The sequence below is a fragment of the Aquarana catesbeiana genome, linkage group LG06, assembly GCF_042186555.1.
Source record: "Aquarana catesbeiana isolate 2022-GZ linkage group LG06, ASM4218655v1, whole genome shotgun sequence".
Lineage (NCBI taxonomy): Eukaryota > Metazoa > Chordata > Amphibia > Anura > Ranidae > Aquarana > Aquarana catesbeiana.
The window spans coordinates 236,721,778-236,736,118 of NC_133329.1; the positions used below are offsets into that span (position 1 = coordinate 236,721,778).

Sequence of the window (14,341 nt, forward strand, 5' to 3'; positions counted from 1 at the left end):
TAGGATCAGGATGTGCCAACACAGGAGCAGAAACAATGGCAGCCTTGAGACTCAAAGGCCTTAATGGACTCCGGAGACCAAGTCTGTGGGTTACCGTCCTTTCTGGTCATATCAGTCAGGGACTTGTGAAAATAGCAAGAGGAAACACTGCGCTAACTGGGGACAAAGAAAAAGCAGCTACATACAATGTGACAAGCAAACAACGAAAACTCTATAAAAAATGTAGCGCATATAAAGTATAAGTGTGAGACGCTCCAAAATACCACTGAACCTGTCAGCCAGGTGTGGTAAATGGAGCAAATATAATAACAGTCCGTGAAAAAAATAATTATGAATAAAGACCAGAGTCTCTAAATTTGCACATAAAGAAAGTCTCTGAGCGATGGTGAATGTTCTGAATGTTGGAAGGAGACTTGGAAGAGACTTGGAAGATCACTACATGGACACCACCTCAACTCACAATGGCATCAAAACAGAAAATGGTAGGCGTAAACTCTTACCGGATCCAGTGGACTTCCCTGTCTTAGACATGGAGTCATGAAGGCATGGTGCCACCCAGAGCATGCGGAACGATATCCGGACTGTCAAAATTGGCAGGTAAGTGGTTCACCAGTGTTAGCAGGATCATCGGGTGGATGTTCACCGTGGATGCAGGATGGATGATGCCGGCTGAGATGCACACCATGTGTTGGAGATCAGGCATTCACTTCTTTATGTAAAGAGAAAAATAAAGCCTCCCCATGGTGCAGATAAAAAAGGTATCTTTTTTTATTGCTAAAAAAACGATACATATAAAAAAAGTGATCACAATAGAGGTCAAGGGCAACATAAGAGATGGTTTGGGTTTCCACTGACCGACTCGGTACAAGGAGGCAGGGTGGGACTCGGAGACAAATATACAGGAGGCTTCTGCAAGCGCCCCTTAAAAGAGCATTTTTCTTTGAGTCTGGAGTCAATGAGGATGGCAAACTTTATCAACTTCTCTCTGGCTGCTATCTCATCCTTGATGGTAATCGAGAGACCATGAGAAAAAGCAGCTACGAGGACCGCATTGTTCTAAGCAACCTTTGCTGCCAGAGTACGGAATTCAATGGCGTAATTGGCAACAGTTCTCGTACTTTGATGGACATGAGGCACTTGGCAGCTGAAGCGGAGCATGCGGGAACATCAAATACCCTTTTAAAAGAAACCTCGAACTCAGGGTAACTCAAGACAACAGGTTTTTGCATCACCCATAGGGGGTTTGCCCAGGCCAAGGCTCTCTCAGAAAGCAAAGATATCACGAAACCTCAAAGCATATCTCAACTTGGTTGAGAAACCCTCTGCATTGGACCGGATCGCCCCCAAATCGCTGGGAAAGCGGAGCGGAACCAGACATACCTCTTATAGAGGTAATACTTGAGGCGGGTGCCTGCACAGAGACTGGAGCAGCAGCAGGGACAGCCTGCAGTACAGGTTGTACTGGAGCAGCCACAGTGGGAGATTCCAGGTAAGCCATGCGACTCAGGAGCGTTTGTAACGCCATGGCAAACTGATCCATGCGGTGATCCTGCTCATCCAATCTGGAAAACGTATTACCAACAAGTGGATTGACTGCATCTTCTGAATTCATAGCCATCGCCTACTGTCAGAAACCATGAATCAGACTGAGACAGAAATACAGTTAAATCTCACTTGTTTAATAATAATAAAAAAGGTAAACAGAGTAAACGTGGTTAAAACATAGCCAGAGTTCAGGAACCGGAACAGATAGACAAGCCAAAAAGTCAGGGAGCCAGAGAAGAGCGTAGTAGAACAGCAAGCAGGATCTGGAGCCAGATAGAATGTCAGCCAAGCAAGTCTTTAACAGGAACATAGGAGAGCGTCTCTAGAGATGTGACCAAGGCAAAGGCAGAGATCATCAGAGCTGGACAGCTTAAGTAGGCAGGACTGACGAACAGGATATCATCAACAGATGAGTTACTGTGGAGAGATGGGAGCTGGCAATTAGCCGACAGCTGAGCGGCCAGCTCAGAAAAGGAAGGGCTGAGCCCAGCCCTGACAATTCTTTAGAAAGTGCACATCGTGTTAGAATTTTTTCTTCCTGTTAAGCACTGGGAGTGAAGTCTTGGAATACACTGTGTGACAGCTGATTGGAGGAAAGGCACCCCCCCCCCCCCCTCCACATAGGCAGAGGAAGGAAGGAAGGAATGTGCAGAGCTGTGCTATGAATAGACCAGCTCTCTGCTAATCCATTTATAGCACCCACCTTGACACAAAATTTAGGCTGGTTTTATCTTGGTTGTCGGAGAACTTGACAGAAGTTATCATGCTGATAACAGAAGAACCGAGCAGCAGAATTACACGGGATTTAGGGCTTTGGAGAGAGATAAGTAAACACTACAGATATAAGTAGTATTTGGTCAAATTTCATGAATCAGGTTTACATCTACTTTAAACTATTTTCCAAGATCCTCACGAACAGATTGCTTCCCCACATAGCTTCAATCATCCACCCTGATTGGGCAGGGTTTATCCATAAATGTGAAGCACGAGAGTATACTACTAGGGTAGTTGACTTTATTCATCTGGCCAGATTGAAGGCCTCTCCGCTCATGCTTCTTTCCACTGATACGGAGAAGGCCTTCGACCATGTAGACTGGCAATTTCTGCCATCAACACACTCATATATAGGCTTGGGGACTCGCATGCTTTTGTGGGTATCCACCCTCTACTCATCCCTGCAGGCTGCAGTGAGAATCAATGAGATGTGCTTTAACCACTTCAATACTAGGCACTTCCGCCCCTTCCTGCCCAGGACAATTTTGAGCTTTCAGTGCTGTCGCACTTTGAATGTCAATTGCGCTGTCATACAACACTGTACCCAAGCTACATTTTTAGCATTTGGTTCCCACACATAGAGCTTTCTTTTGGTGGTATTTGATCACCGCTGCGGTTTTTTATTTTTTGGTAAACAAACTAAAACATTTTTGGAAAAAAAAAAGTTTTTCTTCGTTTTCTGTTATAAAATTTTGTTTTCTCCTTCACTGATGGGCACTGATGAGTCGGCACTGATGAGGCGGCACTGTTGAGTTGGCACTAATAAGGCAGCACTGATATGCAGGACTCATGGGCACTGACAGGCGGCACTGACGGGCACTGACAGGCGGCACTGACGGGCGGCACTGACGGACACTGACAGGCGGCACTGACGGGCACTGACGGGCACTGACAGGCGGCACTGACGGACAGCACTGACAGGGCAGGTACTGACGGGCAGCACTGACTGGGCAGGTACTGACGGGCAGCACTGACTGGGCAGGTACTGACGGGCAGCACTGACTGGGCAGGTACTGACGGGCAGCACTGTCTGGGCAGGTACTGACGGGCAGCACTGACTGGGCAGGTACTGACGGGCAGCACTGACTGGGCAGGTACTGACGGGCAGCACTGACTGGGCAGGTACTGACGGGCAGCACTGACTGCGCAGGTACTGACGGGCAGCACTGACTGGGCAGGTACTGACGGCAGCACTGACTGGGCAGGTACTGACGGGCAGCACTGACTGGGCAGGTACTGACGGGCAGCACTGACTGGGCAGGTACTGACGGGCAGCACTGACTGGGCAGGTACTGACGGGCAGCACTGATTGGGCAGGTACTGACGGGCAGCACTGATTGGGCAGGTACTGACGGACAGCACTGATTGGGCAGGTACTGACGGACAGCACTGATTGGGCAGGTACTGACGGACAGCACTGATTGGGCAGGTACTGACGGGCAGCACTGATTGGGCAGGTACTGACGGGCAGCACTGATTGGGCAGGTACTGACGGGCAGAACTGATTGGGCAGGTACTGACGGGCAGCACTGATTGGGCAGGTACTGACGGGCAGCACTGATTGGGCAGGTACTGACGGGCAGCACTGATTGGGCAGGTACTGACGGGCAGCACTGATTGGGCAGGTACTGACGGGCAGCACTGATTGGGCAGGTACTGACGGGCAGCACTGACTGGGCAGGTACTGACGGGCAGCACTGACTGGGCAGGTACTGACGGGCAGCACTGACTGGGCAGGTACTGACGGGCAGCACTGACTGGGCAGGTACTGACGGGCAGCACTGACTGGGCAGGTACTGACGGGCAGCACTGACTGGGCAGGTACTGACGGGCAGCACTGACTGGGCAGGTACTGACGGGCAGCACTGACTGGGCAGGTACTGACGGGCAGCACTGACTGGGCAGGTACTGACGGACAGCACTGACTGGGCAGGTACTGACGGACAGCACTGACTGGGCAGGTACTGACGGACAGCACTGATTGGGCACTGATTGGCACTGTGGTGGGCACTGACAGGGGGTTATAACGTTGGCATCGATTGGCAGCTTATTGGTACATTTGATGGGGGCTGTGCTGATAATCAGTATGTCAGCACATCAGTCAGTCAGCACATACCCCCCCCCCTCTGACAGGGAGAGCTGCTGAGCGGCTCTCCCTGTCAGCACGAACCGAGGAACGCCGTTTACCGGCACTTCCTGGTTCACGCGATGATCAGCTGTGATTGGTCACAGCTGATCACGTGGTAAGAAGCCTCTGTCAGAGGCTTCTTATCACGATCGGAGACGCAGTGCTTCAGACTGACACGCTGCACTTGCGATCACCGCGCTGCACGCCGGCATGTTATTCTGCTGGACATCAAATGATGCCCAGTCAGGATAACAGGATCACTTCCCGGCCATCAATCTGTTATAGGCCGGGCGGGAAGTGGTTAACTACTTTAAGCTTTTGAATGGTAACAGACAGCACCTGTCGCTCCTAATTTTCGTGTTGCCGCTGGAACCGTTACTATGTTCTATACGGCGTAACCCAAACATTAAAAGGCTCTCCAGCAATTCAGGCCAAAAGAAAGTTATGGCATACATTGATGACCTTGTTTTTCTAGTCCCTTGTCCAAAAGTAACCCTCCCTAACTTAATGTCCCTACTTCACCAATATGGAACCCTATCCAACCACCAGATAAAATACTCTAAATTGTAAGCCCTCAACGTATCCCTAGCAGTAAGAGTTGCTTGGCTAAAACAATCTGTACCCTTTTCCTGGGCTTCCCACAGTGTTAAATACTTGGGTGTACAGATCACCCCTAATCCAGATCAACTCTTTGTGGCCAACTTTCGCAGGGTGCCCCCCTCCCCCAAAGCACCCCCCCCCATGTTGAGGGCATGCAGCCTGGTACGGCTCGGGGGGGGCGGCGCTCGCTCGTCCCCACCCCCTTTCCTGACGGGCCGGGCTGCGTACTCGGATAAGGGTCTAGTATGGATTTTGGGGGGGGCCCCCCACGCTGTTTTTCGACATAGGGGGTTCCCCTTAAAATCCATACCAGACCGAAGGGCCTGGTATTCCCCCAGAGGGGAATTCCCTCTCGCGCCTGCCGCAGTAGGAAAATGTGTTTTTCCTATTGCAGCCAGCCGCGAGATGTACAGTACCCTGTCGCCGGGAACATTCTCGCGGCTGGGTACTGTAATTTGTACAAAAGTCCGATACTTTTGTGTACACAAGATCGGACTTTGCTCCATCGGACTTTTGTTGCCGGAAATTTTGTGCGTTCGCACAGCCAACAAAACTCCAATGGAAACAGAAAAAGTTTGTCCGATGGAGCGTACACACGGTCAGATGTTGCTCCAAAACAGCTAATTTGTGTGTTTGTTGTCAAAAAGTCCCATCGTGTGTACGGGCCTTAATTCTGACACACCTTAATCACCTCTTTGAAATAGACAAATTTCACCTCCTACACTTTGTGTCATCTTCAAGAAGTGCCCTTCACCATTGGATCCACCTATTGACATTTGGTCAGCATACCAGATTCAAGTCTACCATTGCTAAAAATTGAATCCTGCATGACTCTCTCTACTCCTTTTGAAAACGTATCCATGGATATATCTTATGTACCCGACTTCTTATCTGAACTGTACAAATCTCCCCCTACAGCAGTGGTCATCAACCATGTCCTCAGGGCCCACTAACGAGCCAGGTTTTATGTATTACCTTGGGGAGATTCAGACTAGAATACTGCAATCACTGAGCAGCAAATTATATCACCTGTGATGTGTTTTAGTTATCTTGCAAACCTGGCCTGTTAGTAGGCGCTGAGGACAGGGTTGATGACCACTGCCCTACAGGATTCATCCCATCTTACATACATAAGTGGGCAGAGGGGTCTCCATATGACTTTCTTTCTGGCCAAAATTAAAGAGGCTATATTGTTTCTTTTTTAGAAAAACATTTGTCAGAGAAACAATTTCTGCTCCTTTGCATTTTCTTATCACTAGGGTCAAAAACAAATGTAGATTTCGCACCAACAAGAGTTTAGAAAAATAAACAAATATTCTTAAAACAAAAAATTTCATTTGCAAATCTGCTAGCATTTACATAGTTTAAAATAATTAGATTTTTTAAAAATTGTACTTACCCAGGTGGATGTGGCATCGATCTGATGCTGCATCTGTCCCCTGCTGGCTCTAAGGCTGAGAACCGAACAATCAAACACAGCTGATCCCTCAGTTCTCCCTGCCGCTCTGGGCAGAGAGCCAGGACTGTCAGTCACCGCTGTCTGTTCTGCCCCCAGGCTCACAGAAGCGCTGGGCTGTGAAGGGGGTGGAAATAGCTGAGAGCTTGAGCCAGATGCCAGTCCAGGCTTCTGGGTGGATCCCAACCATACGGGTCACAATCTTTACCCAGCCTGAACTGACTCCAGAACGCCAGAGCGCTGTAGACTGAAAATGTGTCCACAGGAGTGCAGAACAAACTGTGTGATCCACAGGAGAAGTAGGACCAAGCTAGCTTTGACTGTACTTGTCTTTTTAAATGTAACTCTGAGTGGGATAGCTTTTGATTTCTTGTAATCAGTGAATGCTGTATAGTAATCAAAGCTACATATCTGGCTGCAATTTGAAGGTGGAGTGAAAAGGAACCGTAAATACAGTTACTGTGGGAAGAGTGAGATTTGGAAGGATTTGTCCAGTCTTGTATTTGGTGTGTGTGGATATGTATTTATGCATGTATAATATGTATGTATATTAATTTAGTGTGTGTACGAAGTATGCCAGTTATATTTATGTGACCTTTTAGTAGGGTGTAAAAATAAATGTAACAATTAATTGGCCTGGCCTCCAGTGTTCATTTACAATAATTGGTGCTCTGTTGAACAGACTTTGGGGGATGGGAAATAAATTCTTTATAGAGGAAATGGGAAAATTCCATCAGTATGGTGATTATAAACTTCCTGTCTTGTTTTACAGCTGATGTAAACGTGTGTAATTAATGTCACAAAAACAAACTAGTGCTCTTTTCTTAAGCAGCTATTTGTAGATGGTAGCATGTAGAAGATTAACCACTAGGAACATGAACCTTGTGGAATTTGACAAGCAATATACAGTTATTTAAATACAGGCAGCATTTTATTGTCATATGTAATACTGCAAATTATTTCATGCTAAAACTTTTTTTTTTTTTTTTTTTTTAAGTTTTTGTTTTAACAATTGTTGGCTAATCAACGTACATACTCCTGTATCCTGGAGTATGCTTATTAAGGGTCAAATCACATCTCCTGCTTCATGCCAACGATTCCAGACTGAATAAGTTTACCCCTTTTTGTTCATATGTAATTTTTTTCAAATGCTAGTACTTTGTAGAGTTCTATAACCCAGTCATATAGGGTAGGGGCATTGTTTGCAACTTCTCTCAGTACTATTACTCTGCGGGCTGCAAAGAGGGATCTCTTTACTGCTATGGAAGTACATTTTGTCTGCAGGTGCAGGAACACGAGCGATTTACACGTGGTCCCGCACCTGCAAGCGTGTGAACCTAGCCTGACTTTGCAGATTTACTACTTTATTTTTGCTGCTATTTTACTGCAACTCTACAAATACTAATGCCAACAAAACACAAACCATTAACACTGATGAAAAGCTCTGATAATTTGGTGGTTCTTGAAAATGGGAACATTTTTAAAGACAAAAATTCAGAACCTGTATATTTCCTATAAAATCAGACAGTTGTAAACTGTGGAATGCAGTAATTACCCCTTTCAGACTGCGGTTGCTCTCTCACAAAACGTCCCGGCGATCTCAACGTCCACAGGTTATTGGTACGAGCAACCATGTTATCTCTGTGTGTGATAACATACTGTGAAAGTCCTGTTATGTTCAAACTTTTAACACTCAGTTCATACTGGATTCTAAGCCCAAGTAAACTGCTACATACTGTATACCAGGGGTAGGCAACCTGGGGCCCTACAGCTGTTGCAGAACTACAGGTCCCATCATGCTTCTGGGAGTAATTGTAACTGCCAGCCTTGCAATGCCTCATGGGAAATGAAAAGAGTAAGATGTTCCTTTATTTTACTCTGTTCCAGTAGAAAGGTAAACCCACCATCCTTGAATAGTGCCTGTTCATCTGAAGAGATCTCACACCATTCTTCTGGCTGGATCATCCTGCAGTCTCCGCTCCCACGTTCCTAGCCAGATGATGGTTCCTGCCTACTTATTGGTTAGGGAGACTGTTTATCAGAGTAGTAGGCCGATAAGACATAGGATGAGAGGGAATTGACTAAGGTAATGTCCAAATTCATATTCCCATGACAACAGAACATTGTCAGGCTACTAGCCTTTCAATGTAAACAATCATTGGCTGTTTCTAAGCTATTAGAAATGAACTGGAACCCAAATAATTTAAAGTGGAACTAAACTTTATCTGAGCACCACAAAGTGAAGACACTTTAATTCATTTTTAATATTCACAGCAAACTCACCCATTCATGTCTCCATGCTTTATTTTATTGAGAAAGCCCCTTCATCCAGATGAAAGGAAAAAAATGTCCATATAATTGGTAGAGATTCTTCTGCTGACTAGCCACTTTGCTTTGTCTTTTAGTGTAAAAAGTACAGGGACCAGTTCACAGAGCAGAAAAAGTTCATATATGATGAAAAACTGGATGCCAGTGAACTCTTCAAGGATAAGAAATCATTGTACCCTCCCAGGTAAGAGCTCTGGTCACTTTATGAAGTACTTGTGATAATGGTCAGCCTTCACTGTTCTGAATGATAACTGTACATACAGTATTTCTTTATTGAAATTTGAATTCTTGAAGAGACTCTTTAGTACACTGCATTAGAAGAGCTTTTATACGTACTGCTTCGGTAGCCTGTGACTCCTACCTTCTCTCCGTATTTGTCTTTAATATTCTTTGCTTGTGTCCCACACTGCACTTTGTGGCTCCTTTCACCAATACCCACTTCAGTTCAGGACACAGCAGTGACCTAGGGTTTGATGGATAAAACCACAGCACACAGTGGGGAACATGGACATCTGACACTTCCTGAAGGGTTAAATGCCAAAACAGCTGATAGAGGCTGCAGTGTTTGAATGCAGCAGAAGAGATGAGGGTTTACATGGGGTGAGTATAATAGCTGATATTCTGCAGGGTAGGTTTTTTTTTTTATTTTTTGAGACTGACAGAAATGATGTTTAAAAAAATTTTTTTTTTTTAAAGTCGGCAGCTACAAATACTGCAGCTGCTGACTTTTAAAATAAGGACACTCACCTGTCCCAGGGTCCAGCGATGTCGGCACCCGAGACCGAATCGTCCCTCGGTCCTCGGGTGCTGCCGCCGCCATTCTCTGTAAGGGAAGCAGGAAGTGAAGCGCTGCGGCTTCACTTCCCGGTTCCCTACTGCGCATGCGCTTCCTAACTGGTCCCCGCTGTCTCTGGGACCCAGCAGACAGCGCGGTGGGGACGGGAAGAGGCATAGACTCCCGTGGGAGTCTATGCCGGAAGTGGGTGCAAATACCTGTCTTAGACAGGTATCTGCACCCCCCTCCCCCCTGAAAGGTGCCAAATGTGACACCAGAGGGGGGGGAGGGTTCCAAAAAGCGGAGGTTCAATTTTTGTGTGAACCTCCGCTTTAAGAACCTAGTTTAACCCTTTCATGACTAAGCCTATTTTTGACATTTGGTGTTTACAAGTTAAAATCCATATTTTTTGCTAGAAAATTACTTGGAGCTCCCAAACTATATATATTTTTTAGCAGAGAATCTATTGAATAAAATGGCGATTGTTGCAATATTTTATGTCACACGATATTTGTGCAGCGGTGTTTTAAACACAACTTTTTGGGAAAAGGGACACTTTCATGAATTTAAAAAAAAGAAACAGTAAAGTTAGCACAATTTTTTTGTATAATGTGAAAGATGATGTTACACTGAGTAAATAGATACCAAACATGTCACGTTTTATAATTGCACGCTCTCGTGGAATGGCAACAAACTACGGTACCTAAAAATCTCCATAGGCGATGCTTGAATTTTTTTTACGGTTACCAGGTTAGAGTTACAGAGGAGGTCTAGTGCTAGAATTATTGTTCTCGCTCTGACGCGGCGATACCTCACGTGTGATTTGAACACCGTTCACATATGCGGGCGCGACTTCCTTATGCGTTTTCTTTGCTGCGCGAGCTCGCGGGGACGGGGGCGCTTTAAAACATTTTTTTTCTTATTGATTATATTTATTTTTATATTAATAAATTGTGTTTAAAAAAATGTTGATCACTTTTATTGCTGTCACAAGGAATGTAAACATCCCTTGTGACAGCAATAGGTGGTGACAGGTACTCTTTATGGAGGGATCGGGGGTCTAAAAGACCCCAAATCCCTCCTTTGCACTGCAAAGTATTCAGATCACCGTTTTCGGCGATTCTGAATACTGTATGTTTTTTTTAAAACCGGCGACATTGGCAGCCAGGTAAACGGGAAGTGACGTCATGACGTCGCTTCCGTGTTTACAATCAGGAGACTGGAACGAAGCCTTTTCTGGCTTTGTTCCAGTCTGTCACTAGCCGCCGGAGGCATCGGATTGTATATCGGGTCTCCCGGTGGGACGGGAGGCCCGGTTAGAGCGGCGGGAGGCAACTCCGCTCCTCCGGTATAACAGCCGAGCGGCTTTTAGCCGTGTCAGTTGTTATGCCTGGAAAGCCGATCGCCGGCTCTAAAAAAACGGTACCGGGATGATGCCTGCAGCTGCGGGCATCATCCCTGTATAACCCCCGAAAGCCGGGTACGCACATCTGCATACGCTCGGCGGCAAGGGGATAAGCAGTGCGATAGTAGGTTACATCACTTCATTGCGGTTATGCTGATTTATGATTGGCTGTTATGCGCCACTACACACCATTGCATTTAAACACAAATATTACCGTATTTATCGGCGTATAACACGCACTTTTTTCCCCTTAAAATCAGGGGAAAGTCGTGGGTGCGTGTTATACGCCGATCCCCGCTATCGCTATTTGAATGTCGGCGATCGCCGCCGACATTCACATAGCGAGTAGTTTTAAATATGGCGCCGCAGAGTTCGGAGGGACTCGGCGGTGCTGAACGAGTGCCGCCGTAATCACAGAGCCGAGATACACATACCCGAGTGTATTCGGCTCTTTCCGGCACCGCTCACAGTCCCGCCCAGTCCCGCCCTATGATGGACATAACACAGGTCCAATGGCGGGACTGTGAGCGGCGCCGGAAAGAGCCGAATACACTCGGGTATGTGTATCTTGGCGGCGTTTGTTCAGTTCCGCCGCCGCCGAGTCCCTCCGAACTCCGCGGCGCCATATTTAAAACTACTAGCATGTGTATGGCGGCAGGCGGTAGACATGGACACTGGGGACAAGGCTGCACAGGGGACAAGGCTGCGCTGACAAGGCTGCACTGGGGACAAGGCTGCGCTGACAAGGCTGCACTGACACTGAAAAGGCTGCAATGACACTAACAAGGCTGCAGATGAACACTGATGAGGCTGCATTGATGGGCATTTTAATGTAAGTTTCTTTTCCTTAAACTTCCCTCCTAAAAGTTTTTTTCCTTAAAATTCTCTCTTAAACTTGGGGTGCGTGTTATACGCCGGCGCGTGTTATACGCCGATAAATACGGTACTTATTTGATTGTTTTATCCGGTGCCTTAATCTTCTTTTGAAATAAGGACTGTCTGAATTAAGGTCAAAAGCCATTTTGTTTGCGTGGGAAATAGAATTTCTGATAGCTTTGAATAATAACTAGATGAACACACTGAGCATGCTACATATACAAAAAAAAAAAAAACTTCACCAAAGCGCACAGGATGTGTGTAGTATGGACATTCTGCTCTGCTGTTCCACCTCCCCCCACCCAACTCAACAGCAATTCTCAACTGATTAATCAAAGCCAGGGGTTGCCATGTAAATACAGCAGCCCTAAGACCTGCTACAGACAAATTTGAAATTCCTCCGGGTTCAGCAGGAACCATCCGAATTTCGATCCGTCAGTGGGCAGGCTGGTTGTGTTGAGTTTGATCCATCAACTGACTTCAGTACAACCAGCCTGTCTGGCTGTAGTTGCCAGCAGTGATCATTGTATTCTGAAAGCTGGGAAACCTCCCGCTTTCAGAGTACAGTAGCACAACAGTGATTCCCTCATCAACAGTGACTGTGTTGATGGGGAAATCGAGCACATTTCTTGAATTCAACCCATAGTTGGAGGAAAGAAAATTGCATAATGGCTGTAAAAAAAAAACAAAAAAAAAAACGGTCTCATTTATCTGTAGATCAGAGCCTACAGATGATGTCAGTAAAAGCAACCTGACAAGGGAACCCAGCCCGAGCCGCTAATCAGCTTTCACAGTTTATTTTCAAAATTGGACTGTAAAGAAAAGAAATCACAGGTGAAAGTTGAATACTTGCTACGGTCCATTTTATATAACAAGACCTAAAGGCTTAATTCACTAAGCTATAAGAATAATTTACCATAACCAGGTATTTTTGACAATGGCAGCCACTGAGACTTGAAAATAACAATCACATGGCCAAAAATTGCAATCATTATAAAAAATATCACATACTTTGTGGAGTGAGCACTTTTAATAAAGTTGTGCTGTACAAACCCCTTGACCCCCCACTGTAATCCCCATAGGTAATTACTTAGCTTTTCCCCCACTCTGAAGACCTTTACACAGTGCCTCTCAGTCTTTTCTTGTAAATAGCCCCAGCTGGATCCCTTGCCTATCATACATGCCCACTGTGCTAGCTCCTAGCTGATTACTGTGGCTGGGTACATACTCCCATGGATGGTTGTATACACCATGAGTATGGACCTAGGCATAGTAATGATTAACCACTTCAGCCCCGGAAGAACTTACCCCCTTCCTGACCAGAGTGCTTTTTGCGATTCAGAACTGCGTCACTTTGACAATTGCGCGATTGTGCGATGTTGCACCCAAACAAAATTGATGTCCTTTTTTTCCCACAAATAGAGCTTTCTTTTGGTGGTATTTGATCGCCTCTGCGGTTTTTATTTTTTGCGCTATAAACAAAAAAAGAGCTACAATTTTGAAAAAAACACGATATTTTTGCTATAATATTCCCATTTTTTTTTTTAAAAAAAGCTAATTTTAGGCCAATATGTATTCTTCTACATATTTTTGGTAAAAAAAATCGCAATAAGCGTATATATTGATTGGTTTGTGTAAAAGTTATAGCGTCTAAAAAAAAAAAAAAAAAAAAAAAGAGGTTATATTTATAGCATTTTTATTATTTATTTTTTTTTTTTTACTAGTAATGGCGGCGATCTGCGATTTTTATCCTGACTGCGACATTATGGTGAGCACATCAGACAATTTTGACACATTTTTGGGACCATTGGCATTAATACAGCGATCAATGCTATAAAATGCATTGATTACTGTAAAAATGTCACTGGCAGTGAAGGGGTTAACACTAGGGGGCGATCAAGGAGTTAACTGCGTTCCCTGGGAGGTGATTCTAACTGAAGGGGGAGGGGACTGACTAGAGGAAGTGACGGATCATGGTTCCTAGCTAATAGGAACACACGATCTGTCACTCCTCTCAGAATACCTCATCCCTGTTCTGTGTCTCCTGCTCACAATCGCTTGTGGCCGGCGGTCATCGAGACGAGCACCCCCGCAGTGCAGCGTGCTCGCCTGCTATCCCAACCTCTCGAGCCGACGTATAGCTACAAGGGCTCACGCAAGGGAGCCAACCTGTTGCAGTATAACTGCGGCGGCTGGTCGGGAAGCTGTTAAGGACTGGGTCGTGCATGTGTGATACGCCCAGGGCCTGGCTAGGGCTATTTTCAAAGCAAAGGCTGGGCTGTGCCCAGCAAGGCCCCAGAGTGAAGATCCCTGGAGTGGGACAAGTATTTACCTATATACTTAATGGGGAGGGGAGGGGGGGTGTAAAGGACATCATATGCTTTTATATAAAATGATTGGGACATGTTAGAACTGGAATAATTATTGTAAAGTAAACAATTTGTGTTATTTTAG

At 45.7% G+C, this 14,341-nt stretch overlaps 1 protein-coding gene across 4 annotated transcripts in view; it reads left to right on the top strand.

The window, feature by feature from the left end:
- The window catches only part of MYO1B (myosin IB), a 429,075-nt gene that overhangs the window by 387,021 nt on the left and 27,713 nt on the right, over window positions 1–14,341 (top strand). For all 4 annotated transcript variants that reach the window (XM_073633091.1, XM_073633093.1, XM_073633094.1 and 1 more), the window contains one exon: window positions 8,909–9,015. In XM_073633091.1, the coding sequence (XP_073489192.1) occupies window positions 8,909–9,015 (107 nt within the window). The remainder of the gene's footprint in view (window positions 1–8,908; window positions 9,016–14,341) is intronic.